This window comes from Gobio gobio (genome assembly GCF_949357685.1).
Source record: "Gobio gobio genome assembly, chromosome: 19".
NCBI classification, from domain to species: Eukaryota; Metazoa; Chordata; class Actinopteri; order Cypriniformes; family Gobionidae; genus Gobio; species Gobio gobio.
In genome coordinates, this window is record NC_137112.1 from 14,070,126 (window position 1) to 14,088,768 (window position 18,643).

The window sequence follows — 18,643 nt, forward strand, 5'->3', positions numbered from 1 at the left end:
CCTATATAGAGCCCTGTCTGAATCGCTCCCTATCCCTTATATAGTGCACTGTCTGAATCACTCCCTATCCCCTATATAGTACACTGTCTGAATCGTTACCTATCCCCTATATAGAGCCCTGTCTGAATCGCTCCCTATCCCTTATATAGAGCCCTGTCTGAATCGCTCCCTATCCCTTATATACTGCACTGTCTGAATCCTTCCCTATCCCCTATATAGTGCACTGTCTGAATAATTCCCTATCCCTTATATAGTGCACTGTCTGATCGTTCCCTATCCCCTATATAGTGCACTGTCTGACTCATTCACTATCCCCTATATAGTGCACGGTCTGATCGTTCCCTATCCCCTTTATAGTGCACTGTCTGATCGTTCCCTATCCCTTATATAGTGCACTGTCTGATCATTCCCTATCCCCTATATAGTACACTGTCTGATCGTTCCCTATCCCCTATATAGTGCACTGTCTGAATCGTTCCCTATCCCCTATAGTGCACTGTCTGAATAATTCCCTATCCCTTATATAGTGCACTGTCTGAATCGTTACCTATCCCCTATATAGAGCCCTGTCTGAATCGCTCCCTATCCCTTATATAGTGCACTGTCTGAATCACTCCCTATCCCCTATATAGTGCACTGTCTGAATCGTTACCTATCCCCTATATAGAGCCCTGTCTGAATCGCTCCCTATCCCTTATATAGAGCCCTGTCTGAATCGCTCCCTATCCCTTATATACTGCACTGTCTGAATCCTTCCCTATCCCCTATATAGTGCACTGTCTGAATAATTCCCTATCCCTTATATAGTGCACTGTCTGAATCGTTACCTATCCCCTATATAGAGCCCTGTCTGAATCGCTCCCTATCCCTTATATAGTGCACTGTCTGAATCACTCCCTATCCCCTATATAGTGCACTGTCTGAATCGTTACCTATCCCCTATATAGAGCCCTGTCTGAATCGCTCCCTATCCCTTATATAGAGCCCTGTCTGAATCGCACCCTATCCCTTATATACTGCACTGTCTGAATCCTTCCCTATCCCCTATATAGTGCACTGTCTGAATAATTCCCTATCCCCTATATAGTGCACTGTCTGAATCGTTACCTATCCCCTATATAGAGCCCTGTCTGAATCGCTCCCTATCCCTTATATAGAGCCCTGTCTGAATCGCTCCCTATCCCTTATATACTGCACTGTCTGAATCCTTCCCTATCCCCTATATAGTGCACTGTCTGAATAATTCCCTATCCCTTATATAGTGCACTGTCTGAATCGTTACCTATCCCCTATATAGAGCCCTGTCTGAATCGCTCCCTATCCCTTATATAGTGCACTGTCTGAATCACTCCCTATCCCCTATATAGAGCCCTGTCTGAATCGCTCCCTATCCCTTATATAGAGCCCTGTCTGAATCGCTCCCTATCCCTTATATACTGCACTGTCTGAATCCTTCCCTATCCCCTATATAGTGCACTGTCTGAATAATTCCCTATCCCTTATATAGTGCACTGTCTGAATCGTTACCTATCCCCTATATAGAGCCCTGTCTGAATCGCTCCCTATCCCTTATATAGTGCACTGTCTGAATCACTCCCTATCCCCTATATAGTGCACTGTCTGAATCGTTACCTATCCCCTATATAGAGCCCTGTCTGAATCGCTCCCTATCCCTTATATAGAGCCCTGTCTGAATCGCTCCCTATCCCTTATATACTGCACTGTCTGAATCCTTCCCTATCCCCTATATAGTGCACTGTCTGAATAATTCCCTATCCCCTATATAGTGCACTGTCTGAATCGTTACCTATCCCCTATATAGAGCCCTGTCTGAATCGCTCCCTATCCCTTATATAGAGCCCTGTCTGAATCGCTCCCTATCCCTTATATACTGCACTGTCTGAATCCTTCCCTATCCCCTATATAGTGCACTGTCTGAATAATTCCCTATCCCTTATATAGTGCACTGTCTGAATCGTTACCTATCCCCTATATAGAGCCCTGTCTGAATCGCTCCCTATCCCTTATATAGTGCACTGTCTGAATCACTCCCTATCCCCTATATAGTGCACTGTCTGAATCGTTACCTATCCCCTATATAGAGCCCTGTCTGAATCGTTACCTATCCCCTATATAGAGCCCTGTCTGAATCGTTACCTATCCCCTATATAGAGCCCTGTCTGAATCGCTCCCTATCCCTTATATAGTGCACTGTCTGAATCGTTACCTATCCCCTATATAGTGCACTGTCTGAATCGTTACCTATCCCCTATATAGAGCCCTGTCTGAATCGCTCCCTATCCCTTATATAGTGCACTGTCTGAATCGTTACCTATCCCCTATATAGTGCACTGTCTGAATCGTTACCTATCCCCTATATAGAGCCCTGTCTGAATCGCTCCCTATCCCTTATATAGAGCCCTGTCTGAATCGCTCCCTTTCCCTTATATACTGCACTGTCTGAATCCTTCCCTATCCCCTATATAGTGCACCATGTGCCATTCACCACGTAGAAAATAGTAAATGTGTGAACAAGTGACTGATTTCAAGCGCAGCTTCAGCGTCTGTTTATAATGTAGGGCTTCAGATTCTAGATAGTATTTGATTGGACAGAAAATCTGATGAGAAGCAGAAGTGCAGAGTGATGTCATCAAAATCATTTATCCATATTGGCTGAAGTAAGAGACAGTGATTTTGGTATCATTAATCTTCTAAATGTGAATTTTGTCATTGTTTTTGAGCACACTAGCTTATAGATAACAGTAAGACTAACATATTCATACTAAAAGCCACAGAACTTCTATTATGATTTCATGGGGACTTCAAGCTGCGCTAGAGAAAATAGTTTTCGCTGTTTTTTCCACCCCGGAAAAAGTTTGTATTACCACAGTTTTCTGTTTTTCACAGTTTTTTCAAATATGATTAAATGGTGGATAACATTGTATCTATAAGAAAATTACAAAAACGTCACACCTGAAACGTCCTGTGGAACATTGTCAGAGTCTGAATCGGGCTTGAATTGCTTTGAAATTTACGTCATTTGTTCATATTTACATCGGAGTAGACCGGTTATGAAGTGGCGGGACATTTTCCTGACACGTGATAAGCTCTGCCAATCACAACACACTGGGTCAGCTAACCAATCACAGCACTTTTCTTATTTTGGAAGGAGGGGCTTCAATAAAATCTTGTTCCACCCAGACTGGGGAGATAGGAGCTATAATAATGTAAAATATTTGAAAAACGAAATCAAGACTTCATAAAAGAGCATAATAGGACCCCTTTAATGATCATTTAGGCCTAAATAATTGCTGTTGTGGGATGGTTTAAAACGATACATTTGTACAAAAAAATAATCTATTGATTTATTCTCTTAGCTGCCAATGGTCAAACTGACTGCCTGCTCATGCTGTTGAAAAGAGCTGAAAAAAATGACATAATTGACCTCATGGACATAGATGGACAGTAAGTGCCATTTCAACATTTGTTTAAATGATATAGTATGTTCATACAATGCATTTACATGTTTTAAAATTCAGCAGAGAATCGGTCAAGGCTTTTAACAAGTTCAAAAGAAATTTACCTAAATAGTCCTGTATATCAGCGACCTCTGTATTACTATAGCCCATTTAATGCAGCCATGTTTTGGTGAAAACATGCACAGCAGTCACTAAATTCGAGCTGTGTTGCCACATGATTTACTGTAGTAACACCACATGATTTACTGTAGTAACACCACATGATTTACTGTAGTAACACCACATGATTTACTGTAGTAACACCACATGATTTACTGTAGTAACACCACATGATTTACTGTAGTAACACCACATGATTTACTGTAGAAACACCACATGATTTACTGTAGTAACACCACATGATTTACTGTAGTAACACCACATGATTTACTGTAGTAACACCACATGATTTACTGCAGTAACACCACATGATTTACTGTAGTAACACCACATGATTTACTGTAGAAACACCACATGATTTACTGTAGTAACACCACATGATTTACTGTAGTGACACCACATGATTTACTGTAGTAACACCACATGATTTACTGTAGTAATTTACTGTAGTAACACCACATGATTTACTGTAGTAACACCACATGATTTACTGCAGTAACCCCACATGATTTACTGTAGTAACACCACATGATTTACTGTAGTAACACCACATGATTTACTGTAGTAACCCCACATGATTTACTGTAGTAACACCACATGATTTACTGTAGTAACACCACATGATTTACTGTAGTAACCCCACATGATTTACTGTAGTGACACCACATGATTTACTGTAGTAACACCACATGATTTACTGTAGTAACACCACATGATTTACTGTAGTAATTTACTGTAGTAACACCACATGATTTACTGTAGTAACACCACATGATTTACTGCAGTAACCCCACATGATTTACTGTAGTAACACCACATGATTTACTGTAGTAACACCACATGATTTACTGTAGTAACAACACATGATTTACTGTAGTAACACCACATGATTTACTGTAGTGACACCACATGATTTACTGTAGTGACACCACATGATTTACTGTAGTAACACCACATGATTTACTGTAGTAACACCACATGATTTACTGTAGTAACCCCACATGATTTACTGTAGTAACACCACTTGATTTACTGTAGTAACACCACATGATTTACTGTAGTAGGACCACATGATTTACTGTAGTAACACCACATGATTTACTGTAGTAACACCACATGATTTACTGTGGTGACACCACATGATTTACTGTAGTAACACCACATGATTTACTGTAGTGACACCACATGATTTACTGTAGTGACACCACATGATTTACTGTAGTGACACCACATGATTTACTGTAGTGACACCACATGATTTACTGTAGTGACACCACATGATTTACTGTAGTAACACCACATGATTTACTGTAGTGACACCACATGATTTACTGTAGTAACACCACATGATTTACTGTAGTAGGACCACATGATTTACTGTAGTAACACCACATGATTTACTGTAGAAACACCACATGATTTACTGTAGAAACACCACATGATTTACTGTAGTAACACCACATGATTTACTGTAGTAACACCACATGATTTACTGTAGTAACACCACATGATTTACTGTAGAAACACCACATGATTTACTGTAGTAACACCACATGATTTACTGTAGTAACACCACATGATTTACTGCAGTAACACCACATGATTTACTGTAGTAACACCACATGATTTACTGTAGAAACACCACATGATTTACTGTAGTAACACCACATGATTTACTGTAGTGACACCACATGATTTACTGTAGTAACACCACATGATTTACTGTAGTAATTTACTGTAGTAACACCACATGATTTACTGTAGTAACACCACATGATTTACTGCAGTAACCCCACATGATTTACTGTAGTAACACCACATGATTTACTGTAGTAACACCACATGATTTACTGTAGTAACCCCACATGATTTACTGTAGTAACACCACATGATTTACTGTAGTAACACCACATGATTTACTGTAGTAACCCCACATGATTTACTGTAGTGACACCACATGATTTACTGTAGTAACACCACATGATTTACTGTAGTAACACCACATGATTTACTGTAGTAATTTACTGTAGTAACACCACATGATTTACTGTAGTAACACCACATGATTTACTGCAGTAACCCCACATGATTTACTGTAGTAACACCACATGATTTACTGTAGTAACACCACATGATTTACTGTAGTAACAACACATGATTTACTGTAGTAACACCACATGATTTACTGTAGTGACACCACATGATTTACTGTAGTAACACCACATGATTTACTGTAGTAACACCACATGATTTACTGTAGTAACCCCACATGATTTACTGTAGTAACACCACATGATTTACTGTAGTAACACCACATGATTTACTGTAGTAACCCCACATGATTTACTGTAGTGACACCACATGATTTACTGTAGTAACACCACATGATTTACTGTAGTAACACCACATGATTTACTGTAGTAACACCACATGATTTACTGTAGTAATTTACTGTAGTAACACCACATGATTTACTGTAGTAACACCACATGATTTACTGCAGTAACCCCACATGATTTACTGTAGTAACACCACATGATTTACTGTAGTAACACCACATGATTTACTGTAGTAACAACACATGATTTACTGTAGTAACACCACATGATTTACTGTAGTGACACCACATGATTTACTGTAGTAACACCACATGATTTACTGTAGTAACACCACATGATTTACTGTAGTAACACCACATGATTTACTGTAGTAACCCCACATGATTTACTGTAGTAACACCACTTGATTTACTGTAGTAACACCACATGATTTACTGTAGTAGGACCACATGATTTACTGTAGTAACACCACATGATTTACTGTAGTAACACCACATGATTTACTGTGGTGACACCACATGATTTACTGTAGTAACACCACATGATTTACTGTAGTGACACCACATGATTTACTGTAGTAACACCACATGATTTACTGTAGTAACGCCACATGATTTACTGTAGTGACACCACATGATTTACTGTAGTAACACCACATGATTTACTGTAGTAACCCCACATGATTTACTGTAGTGACACCACATGATTTACTGTAGTGACACCACATGATTTACTATAGTGACGCCACATGATTTACTGTAGTGACACCACATGATTTACTGTAGTGACACCACATGATTTACTGTAGTGACACCACATGATTTACTGTAGTGACACCACATGATTTACTGTAGTAACACCACATGATTTACTGTAGTAACACCACATGATTTACTGTAGTAGCACCACATGATTTACTGTAGTAACACCACATGATTTACTGTCATGTTAATTATTAAAGGCATGAAATTACCACTATAAACAGTAGATGGCAGCAAAGGAGCACTTATTGACTTATTAGCCATTTCCACTCTTTAAAGGTGCAGTGTGAACATTTTAGCGGCATCTAGTGGTGAGGTTGTGAATTGCAACCGTTCACCGCTCACCCCTCCGCTTCGAAGCACATAGAGAAGCTACGGTGGCCGACACAGAACAAAGATGTCGTCGTCTGAGACAGCAGAGAATAGCTAGTGCTCTGTAGAGAAGTTTGTCCGTTTAGAGCTACTGTAGAAACTAGGGCTGAACGATATATCGTTATCGTATCTATATCTAGATATGAACTTTCAAGATATTACTATCGAAAAAAGCAACGATATAGACGATATAGATTTCCCCTCTCCGCGCTCGCCCTGCATACAACTCTGGCAGTCACAACAAACATCAGTTTTTCTGATATTCCAATTGTCAAATACATGCAAGTGGAAGTATATTGTTGTTTAAACACCTTTATAATGATCGCGTTAGTTGAGCTGTATGCGCGATGGGCGCCGCCGTGTTAGTTTGTGCCGCAGACGCAGTTCAGAGAATCGGATCTGTTGGATTTACAACCTCTGTTTACAACACGTGAATTCATCCACTTCTCCCGAAATACTTAAAAGTAAGTGGCTGGTGAACTGGGAATAGAATAGAGTAAACATTGAAGTTACTTACACAATGTGTATCTGATATGAATAAAACGTGTCGAATTATAATGGAAATGATTATTATTACCTCTTCCATAGACATCAGTGTGTATTTTACTTGTACTTGTGTTTCAAACATATATGTCTGTTGTGAATTTATATGTTTGAAACCTAAAATGAACAGTATGTGGTTGAAAACACTGAAAAGTTGTGATATATGACAGCTCTGAGCGCGCCTGTCTCTGGCTAAATTCAACATTTGAGTTTAGCAGTTGATCATGTGATGCACTTGATCATACGCTCCAGGGACTAGCCTAGACTGATTACACCTGTGTGATCGTACGTGCGAAAGGCTTAAAAACAATACATTTCCTGACACAAATTTTTGAAATGTAGGCTTAAATCAAACACATTTTAATTCAGATTCTGGTTTTCACCGAACACGTAGTCATATCGTATTGTATCGATATCGAGATATCTGGCATGAAAATCGAGATATGAAATTTTGTCCATATCGTTCAGCCCTAGTAGAAACATGATGCTGCAAAATTGCGACTTCACTGTAAGGGGACCCGCGGTGTGTGTAGATAGAAATGGCTCATTCTAAGGTAATACAAACATAACGGTTCATTATGTAAGGTCTTTATACACCACTGAAAATTTTATTTTGCATTTCTGCCAATAGATCGTCATAAATACTACACGCTGCACCTTTAATATATGGAAAAAAGTAGGAAGTCACAAAGTCTCAAAACAAAAGCTTTTCTTCAAATTGTGACTGAATTACACAGAAAACAAGTAAAGAGCTCCTTTTATTATTACCGAAGCTGTCAGTTAGTTCAGTGCGAGACTACAGAAGAACAATGGGACATTTAATAAGAGTAGAATATTGACATTTTCCATATGTAAATGAGGTTTTTGCTAATTACTGTTGTCAATAAAAGTAATTTTATCTGCATATCAATTCAAGCTATAAATATAAATTTCCAATAAACAAACATGTAATATTATTAGTAACTGCATTTATTAACAAAAAAACTCAAAAGAATAGTAATTTTACAATTTAATTAATTTTTTTATGATACATTTTCCTTCAGCGCCACCAAATCAGCTGCTGGCGCCTCCATCTGTAGAACTGAGCGCCACTGCTCTCTGATAATAGTCTGGAGCCTTAGAATGGGTTAAAGTTAAGTAAATTGTGTCAAATGGTTAAGTGACCTAAATTACAATTACACAGTGCTGCTGTAAATAAACACTACATTGCACATTCAAGCTCATTCTCCTATATGATGACAAAGTTCAATAATATGCTTGATCAGAAAATGGTGTGAATTTAGCCGTATTAATGTTATATTGTTTCCCCCCATCTTTCTCTCTCGGTTTCCTTTTTTGCATTGTTTGAAGTATTGCTATCTGGTATCTGTAGGACTCCATTGATGTTGGCTACACTGGGCGGTCACATTGACTGTGTCCACATGCTGCTTGAGAGAGGAAGTAAACCAGATACTGGAGACAGAAGAAGCCACACTGCGTTACATCGCGCAGTAAGTTTGTACGCTATGCTATGCATGTGTTTGATTTGTTTATCTGAATATTTACACCAGGGCCGTAACCACCATAGACATTGAGTCCCCCCCAATAATTAGAAATGGACAAATTGTCCCCCCCAATATTAGAAATTCTTGCACTGCTCTGCTGCACTTCATTATGTTGCGTTCTAAATGTTGTTGTTAGGATGACAAAAAGGTTTAAAAGTTACATTTTAGTCTGGTTTGTCTCGGTCTAACAGCGCAATATATCGTTTAATGCTGTTGCGGAGAGAGACTTTATTCTTTCCGGTGAAATTAGAAAACAATGCACACAAACGTGTCCCTGCTCTTAATATACAATCATTGATGAACATCTTTGATTTTAATGAAGAAGAAAAAAAACTATATGAGAGCGAATTAGAACCCAGAACCTTTGACATGGTTTGCAAAAATTCTAACAGCAGACCACTTAGGAATTCAAATGTCACCAGCAGATCTATGTATTCATTCACTAATGCGAAGAATCTCGGGACTAATAATATATTTGACGCAAATTAATGCAAATATTGTTTGCAAATAGTCCCAAAACGATTATTTCCCAACTAGAATTAGACCTAGAATTTTGTTCTTTTCTTTCTGCTTTATAAAAATAAAATAAAATGATCAGCTCATAGCAATAATAGACAGCGCAGCGCTAGCTTCACACTTTTTCCAGCACTTCAAACCTCTAAATATTATCCAATTATAATGTTATTTATTTTTAATGTGATGATTTGTAAAACTAAAAGTTTAAAGGTGTAGGCCACTTTTATTTTAAAAAGCCATGAAATGACCACTATAGCCAGTAGATGGCAGCAGAGGAGCACTTATTGACTTGTTAGCCATTTCCACACCTTAATTTGAAAAATTTGAAAAAAAGTTAACCTCACGTCGTCATACTCAATTCTAGTCAGAATATGAGTCTGATGCTGCTCCATTGGGCTGTGATTATGAGGCGTGTTTCAACCGAACCAGGAAAGAAAATGCACTCAATTGGATAGACCTACAACCAATCAGAGCAACGGAGCACCACATAGTTGTCAACAGCACTCAACTGCACTCACACTGGAAGAAGTAGAAGAAGAAGATGAGTGTAAACAATCTTTGGTGTTGTAAAAAATTATTTAAGGATACACTGAGTACTTACCAACACGATCGTCATTTTTGAGTTTTTGCTCATTACTGCTGTTAATAAAAGTTTATTTTATCTGCATATTAATTAAAGCTCAGAGCTTCACTGTTTAATTTCCAATTAACAAATGTGTAATATTATTAGAAACTGGACTTAAAGGAACACTCCACTTTTTTAAAAAAATAGGCTAATTTTCCAACTCCCCTAGAGTTAAACAGTTGAGTTGTACCGTTTTCGAATGCCTCCAGTCGATATAATGAATCAAGCATGTACAGTATATTTATACTGTATATACATGCAAATATTTCTTAAATATACATGTGTGTGTGTGTGTGTGTGTGTGTTTGTATAAATATACATGTATGTGTGTGTATTCAAATATACATAATACATATACACAGTACACACACATATATTATGTAAAAACAAACTTTTATTTTGGATGCAAATAATCGTTTGACAGCCTTAGTTTCAATTCAAAATGGTGAACTTTCAAAAAATGTCATGTAGTTTGCATCACCTGATGTTACTGTTGGTCACTGCACGTTTTTATCTTAAAACAGTCAAATATTAAATGTTTAGCTACTTACATCTTACAACGCACTCTTTCACTGCTATAACTGTAACAGTAAGCCCCGCCTTCTTTGATTTGATTGGGCATCTCTCTCATTCTGACAGTGACGAGCGCTGTTAGACCGCTGAGGCAGACCAGCCATTTAACATTTTACGTTTGTCATCCTAGCAACAAACAGAGATGTGTGTAATGGTGTACAGCAGAGCAGCATCAGCAATATCAAATATTGGGGGACAGCCATTTCTAATTATACGATGGGATTTGTCCCCCTCGATGTCTATGGTGGTGACGGCCCTGGTCTTTACACAGCCCTGCAAACCAATCATTGCAACAAACTAATCCTACTAGACACCCTTTCCATTTTAACAGCCCTTCTATGTTTCACATTTGGCAACATATATTGCGGGTTGAAATCATTTCCGAACTTAGCTTAGTGGGACACTTTGGCTTAAATGTGGTGAAGATGTCAGCAGATCTCAGCTCTGTAGTGCGGACGGTTCAACACATGTGCCCTAATTATAGGAGTCAAAGGAATGAAGGGGGAAACACTGGCTCCCTTTACACCGGTGATTTCTGTGATCGGATTTACGATCCAATCTCACTTGAGATTCACACAGAAGTGCCAGGTAAATGCACTGTGAACAGATCACTTAAAGGGTTCATGAATTAAGAAATCAACTTTCCCATGAGCTTTTTATATATATATATAAAAGTTCATGGTAATATAAGAATATCCTGTACGTTTCGGAGCTGAAAACTTCCTTGTTAGTCAAAGGAAAGCTTTTATAGACACCAGGCCCAGCAAATGAGAGATCTCAGAATGTGTCTAGAGTGTGGTGAAACACCGCCTCAACAGAAGAAGACGAACGCTTTTTTTTAAACGTTTTTTTTTTTATATGTTGATAGTATTGCATTGTTACAGATCATTTGATATCTATTAGGGATGTCACAATTCTCAATATAATATTGAACCGTTCGGTACGGAATTCACGGTTCAATACGCGCTTGTGAATTGCGTTTTTTTCGGTTTCGCATTTAATTAATTATTTTTCTACAAATTCTATAATTTGCCTCCATCCCAATACTGAACAGCGCGACATACATTCTCATCACACGTTAGTGGTAGAGTTATACTCACGGAACACAATAGTTATTCACAATCACGAAAGTTCATTATTTGCATGCGTTTTAAAGCCTTGCCGGTTTCATTCGCGTGCACGGTTTTAACATGCGCTTTTCAAAGCGCGCGCACTAAAAGCCTGTCAAACACGTGAATACTGAACTAAGTAGTCGTCTTATTGCGTTAATACTGTAAAATACACACAAGGTTAACATAAACACAGTCGGTTATGTCTAAAGTGAAAGTAAAATCGCAATCTTGTCTGTATATTAGATGTGTAGAGGTCTTTAACTGACAGCAGCGCAGCCAGTGAACGCGCGGTCCTTAAAGGGACAGTTCACCTATAAAATTGTGTCATTATTTACTCACTCTAATATTGTTTCAAACCTGTATTCATTTCTCGATGACATAATTTTCAGTTTTGAGTGAAATATCCCTTTAATGTTAATACAACAACAAAAGACAGAGAAAATCAATCACTGCTCTTGACTTAAAAACTAATACAGTAGCTAAGAATCAATGTATATTTTATAGTGAAGTCTATGAAGTGTTTTATTTTTACATTTATTCATTCAATTTCATACTTAAATGCTGCTGTACAGCTCTGAGCTGCCAGTGTAAATCTTTATATATATTTATTTTATATTATCCAATACACTAGGAATGTGTACAAGGGTTTTTTTTAAGTAAAGTTTTAAGTAAAATAAAGAAAGAGTATTGCAATAAAAAAAATAGTCTTTTTTCTCTTTAACCTCTTGCGGTTCCTGTCGCCTAAGAATAGAATAGCAAAAAATGTATGTGACAAGCCATCAGAACCGAACCGAACCGAAAACCGTGGGTAAAAACCGAGGTATGTATTGAACCGTGGACTAACTGTATTGTTGCATCCCTAATATCTATTGATTATGTGTATGTGTCTAACTGAATATAACTTAGCACGCTGTCACAGGCTAGAGAATCCTTTATTTGAGGTGTTGTTGGTTCATTGCGATTCGTGATCAGATTTGGACATATGGGCCAGGACTCGCAAAGCCCAACGTCCCGGGGCTATGTGTTTTCCAGATGGGCTACCAAAACGTATCACCGGCGTATCTTAAATAGTGAAATAACATTCCTTTCTTGATGTGCGTTGTTCACTCTTTTGACTTGCTATTTGAAGGAAAAATACAATCGCGGAAGTTTTGATTTTGCTGATTTGTCTGACTCCGCAATGAGGCTTGTGCGTGTGCGTGCGTGAGTGTGTGTTAGTGATGCACGGTTCATGGTTATATCCACCGATCGGGCGGGCCAAGTAATAAACATTAAAGGGGCTATATGCAACTTTTTCCCAAAAATAAACGTAACAATAGCCTTTTTATTTTACCATTTATGACTCAAACATCTCCTGATGAGCATACTGACACCTTGTCCGCTCACAGTGGGTGCACCTATAAGTCTGTATCCTATTTTTCCTATTTTCTGGCGGGTCGTCTTTTCCCGCGCTGTCTGCGGATGTGACGTCACCACCGCTGCGAGAGCGAGCAGAAAATGAGAGCAGTTCTGATTTTTGGCCACAGGTGTCAGTCGCGAGTTTAAATTTTAGAAAAACGCATATAGCCCCTTTAACAGAGATAAATCATTGTGTTTGTTTGATAAAGACATTTTGCGAGCCCTGTGGGACGAATCATTCCGGTTGCCGTTTCCCCACACGCTTTCAAAACAATTACCACATGTACTGACGGGGGAGCTGAAGCTCATTATAATATGCAAAGCTTATCCAATCATAGCAGTGGGCGTTTACTTCCAAGTCTTCAGTGCGGCACGCCCATAAAAACCAAGCGTTCCATGAGAGAGGCTCAAAACCAGGGTCGAAAATAGCCTATTACTTATCATTATGATGTTTTTGAATGTAAAAACCATGCAAACATCATAAGTTGACCTCAGACAACAGTATAAATTTTTTTTAAAAGCCAGTTCATGACCCCTTTAAGGCCCGTTCAGAGGTGGATTTTGGGCACATTAAATTAAGGAATATTTGCAATGTCTTTTCGTTATACAGATTTAGATGTGAACATAATATGTAAGGAGGTTTTATTCTGCTCTTGCAATGTGAAGGAGACAACCCGCCCACACTCCCGCAGTATCTGTTAGTACAGTTTACTACAGAACAATGTCGGTGTAAAGTAAACAGTTATGGAAATGTAGAAATTAAAGCTAAAGCTCCAATCTCCTCCCGCAAATCCAGAACGTCAGTTGGTGCCTCAGTGAAAACTTCACTCAGAGAAGCTGTCAATCACAGCCAAGGGAGTAACTTTGGTTTGAGAAGTGGGGGGGACACAAAATGGGGGGAAATGTTTTCGATTTGAATCCCATTTCCTGCATTTACATACATTTAGGGACTATGGTGATACAAAATACAGGAAATAATTAAGTTGATTATAATGCTATATTCTGCCAAAAAGAATAGTAGGCTACTAAACTATGTATAAGAAAAAGATGTCTTATTTTATTGTTTAATAGGGGCTGATCGCCAAGACTTGAGAGAATAATTTTATAAAGTCAAAAATGTTCACCATTAATGTGTTGTGTGTGAATAAAATAATGTGAGAATCAATTTCCATTGTTAAACAAACTTTTATTTAGAACTAACCGCTGTACCTGAAAATGTAAAATAAATCACTTGTTGCACAGGACATTTGTCAGAGACACATCCACCCAACCACAGTTGTTTAGAATAGAAAAAGCAAAAAGCTTTTATGATCTGTATGTGTGGAATCACTGTATTGTAATATCAATTGCAGATAGACAGCAGCAATATTAATATACAAGTATATGAAAATGTTGATCATTACTTTAAAAGAATACGCCGACTTTTTGGGACTTTAGCTTATTCTCCGTATCCCCCGGAGTTAGATAAGTCCATACATACCATTCTCATCTCCGTGTGTGCCATAACTCTGTCTTACGCACCCACCGCTAGCCTAGCTTAGCACAAAGACTGGAGGTAAATGGCTCCACCTAGCCTACTGCTCAATAAGTGACAAAATAACGCCAACATTTTCCTATTTACATGTTGTGATGTGTATAGTTACATCGTGTACTAAGACCGACGGAAAATGAAAAGTTGCTATTTTCCAGACCAATATGGCTAGGAACTATACTCTCATTCCTGCGGAATAATCAAGGAATTTTGAGCCGTACCATGGGTGCAGCGGCGCAATGATATTACACAGCGCCTGAAAATAGTCCTCAGCATGCTCTCTGTGAAAGCAGGTTGTCACGTTGGTTATGTTAATGGAAGTTAGCCTATTTTCAGGCGCTGCGTAATATCATTGCACCGCTGAAATGTTGGCGTTATTTTGTAACGTCTGCATGCCTTTGTAACTTATCTGACTCTGGGGGATACGGTGAATAAGCTAAAGTCTCAAAAAGTCAGCGTGTTCCTTTAATTATTGTCTTTCATGCATAAACAACCACCCTTAGTTAATGAACTTATTAAAATACTTACATTCATGGTGCCAATTTTCTGTGGAGCGCAAATACCTAAAGTAGATAATTTGTATGCATCCAACACTGTATTATATCAGGGTTGGAAGTAACGATCTGTAATCATTACTTCTGTAATCCAAAAGGATGGGAAATTAGCTAACAGTCTGAAGTTACCTAGCAACAGTGCATGTTAACAGCTCAGTCGACATTAGGCTATCATCAACATAGACCGTAAAAAACGGCACTTTTTTCACAATAAGTGACATTTGACACATGCCAAACGAGGACGATGCCATACTGGTTACCACATCCTATTATAGTAACTACTGACTGGACTGAAGACAAAAATAGGGCTACTGACCTCTGTAAATAGCCATTTCACATTCTGTGACGACAGCTGAAACATTCATTCATATTCACTGTGATTAAGATTTGCTTTGCCTACTGTCATAATGACTCAGTAAACCAGTGCTCCTTTGGGCTGCTGCTTCTGCACAAACTACAATATATTGCCAAAGTTTAGGGACGTCTGCCTTTACATGCACATGAACTTTAATGACATCCCATTCTTAATCCATAGGGTTTAATGTGGAGTATACCCTTTGCATCTGTAACAGCTTCAACTCTTCTGGGAAGGCTTTCCACAAGGTTTAGGAGTGTGTTTATGGGATTTTTTGACCATTCTTCTAAAAGGTAATTTGTGAGGTCAGGCACTGATGTTGGACGAGAAGGCCTGGATCGCAGTGTCCGCTCTAATACCCCTTTTCCACCAAGGCAGTGCTGATGCTGGTTCGGAGCCAGAGCCTAGTTTCAAATCGGTTCTTTGTCTTTCGACACCCAAAGCACCAGCTCTGAACCAGGAATAGTGGTTCTGCAGCGCCGATGCATCTCGGACAAGCCTGGTGTGTTTGTGTTTCCCGCTGAGAAAGATGAGACATATACAGTGACGTAAGGCTGGCTCTGTGGCGGCTCTCTAGCCCGTGGAAATGCAAATCGGTTCTTAGAAGACTCGTCAGTCGAACCAACTCTGAACCATCACTAGCACTAGCTCTGAACTAGCACCCGGTTCATGCTGGTGGAAAAGGGGTATAATTAATCCCAAAGGTTTTCTATCAGGACTGAGCTCAGGAGTCAAGTTCTTCCACACCAAACTCGCTCATCCATGTTGGGAAACAAAGTCCACAAAGTTGGGAGCATGAAATTGTCCAAAATGTCTTGGTATGCTGAAGCATTAAAAGTTCCTTTCACTGGAACTAAGGGGCCAAGCCCAACCCCTGAAAAACAACCCCACACCATAATCCCCCCTTCATCAAACTTTACACTTGGCACAATGCAGTCAGGCAAGTACCGTTCTCCTGGCAGCCGCCAAACCCAGAGTCGTCCATGGGATTGCCAGACAGAGATGCGTGATTGGTCACTCCAGAGAACACGTCTCCACTGCTCTAGAGTCCAGTACCACTAACAGTTGACCGTGGATAATAAGTAGTGAGGAAATTTCACAAATGGACTTATTGCACAGGTGGCAACCTATCACGTTACCACGCTTGAATTCACTGAGCTCCTGAGAGCGACCCATTCTTTCACAAATGTTTGTAGAAGCGTCTGCATGCCTAGTGCTTGATTTATACACCTGTGGCCATGAACGTGACTGGAACAGCTAAATTCAGTGATTTGGAGGGGTGTCCTAATACTTTTGGCAATATAGGGTACCGTGTAACCAATCACATCAACGTGTGGGCGGGGCTTTAGCATGCCACTAACTATTCTCTGAAGCAGGGGATTCTCAAGAGAAGCCGTTTATCCTGGTCTATTTTTCTGTTGATATGAAAAATCGGGTAGCAATATAATTCACCCGCAATATAGCAGGTGAATTATGTGTATGATGTATATTACGGTGTGATGATGAACTATATGCCTTTCTCCACTGACGTTCTATGTTGTTCAAAGCGTTTTTAAGGATACTGACTGATACTGGAGGCAGACTGGAATGAGAACATGGTTTGTGTAACATTAGCAACACATTATTAGCTGTTTGATAATGTAGTCAAGCCAAAGCATAATTGTCATATTGATTAAGAAGAAGAAGAAGTTTTATTTATATAGCGTCTTTCCATAGCTCAAGGTCGCTTTACATTGCACATTACAATACATTTAGACACCCACATATACATCTATATATACATCACATGATACATATAATTGCATTATCCGAAATGCTTGTTGAATAGATATGTTTTTAACTGGGACTTGAATGCACCCACAGATGAGGTATTACGTAGTGTAAGAGGTAGCGAATTCCATAATTGAGGAGCATTTATACTAAATGACCTTCTACCAACAGTGGACAAACGGAAACGAGGGACGGACAACAGACCAAGTTCAGCTGATCTAAGGGACCGGGCAGGGCGGTAAGGGTAAAGTAAGTCAGACAGATATTGGGGAGCAAGACCATTTAATGCTTTGAACGTTAGAAGCAATAACTTAAAGTGTATACGTGATGCCACAGGTAGCCAGTGAAGGTCATGAAGCAGAGGAGTAATGTGAGCAGAGCGCCTAGTGGAAGTGAGAACTCTTGCTGCTGAGTTTTGAACATACTGTAATCTTGAGATAAGTTTTTTGGGAAGACCAAGAAATAAGGCATTGCAATAGTCCAGTCGTGAAGTGATATGCCAATGTGATTACCATTATGTGTCCGACGTTGTAGAGAGCAATACATAAAACACGTTGCATCGACTTGTAGACGACCCTATATGACATTTACATTTAGTCATTTAGCAGACACTTTTATCCAAAGCGACTTGAGGGCAATAGAAGCAGCTAGAGCAGTCCAAGGGCAACAATATCAACAATATGAGTGACTGGAGGTGGGGCTTATTTACATATTCATGAATACGCGTATACTAAATGCAGCAAGGGTGTGGAGTTACATTCAAGCTATTTTAAGGCAAGGAGACATGTTTTTCACAGGACAAAAATGTTTAAATATGTAATTTTGCCGATTAAAAATTGATAAAATTATTGACTACAGCAGGGGCACTTTAACTGAACTGCCAAATTGTATGTCGCCAAAACTTTGTTAAGCATACTCCAGAATGTTTGTCATTTTCAAACACCACCCAAAAAAATATTGTCTTGGTAGCACGATTACTGTTGGCAAAGTGTTAGTTTATAATGCTGTGGCA

At 38.9% G+C, this 18,643-nt stretch overlaps 1 protein-coding gene across 3 annotated transcripts in view; it reads left to right on the plus strand.

The window, feature by feature from the left end:
- The window catches only part of ankrd52b (ankyrin repeat domain 52b), a 67,405-nt gene that overhangs the window by 30,804 nt on the left and 17,958 nt on the right, over nt 1–18,643 (plus strand). For all 3 annotated transcript variants that reach the window (XM_079843919.1, XM_079843921.1, XM_079843920.1), the window contains 2 exons: nt 3,378–3,465; nt 9,026–9,143. In XM_079843919.1, coding sequence (XP_079700045.1) covers nt 3,378–3,465; nt 9,026–9,143 — 206 coding nt within the window. The remainder of the gene's footprint in view (nt 1–3,377; nt 3,466–9,025; nt 9,144–18,643) is intronic.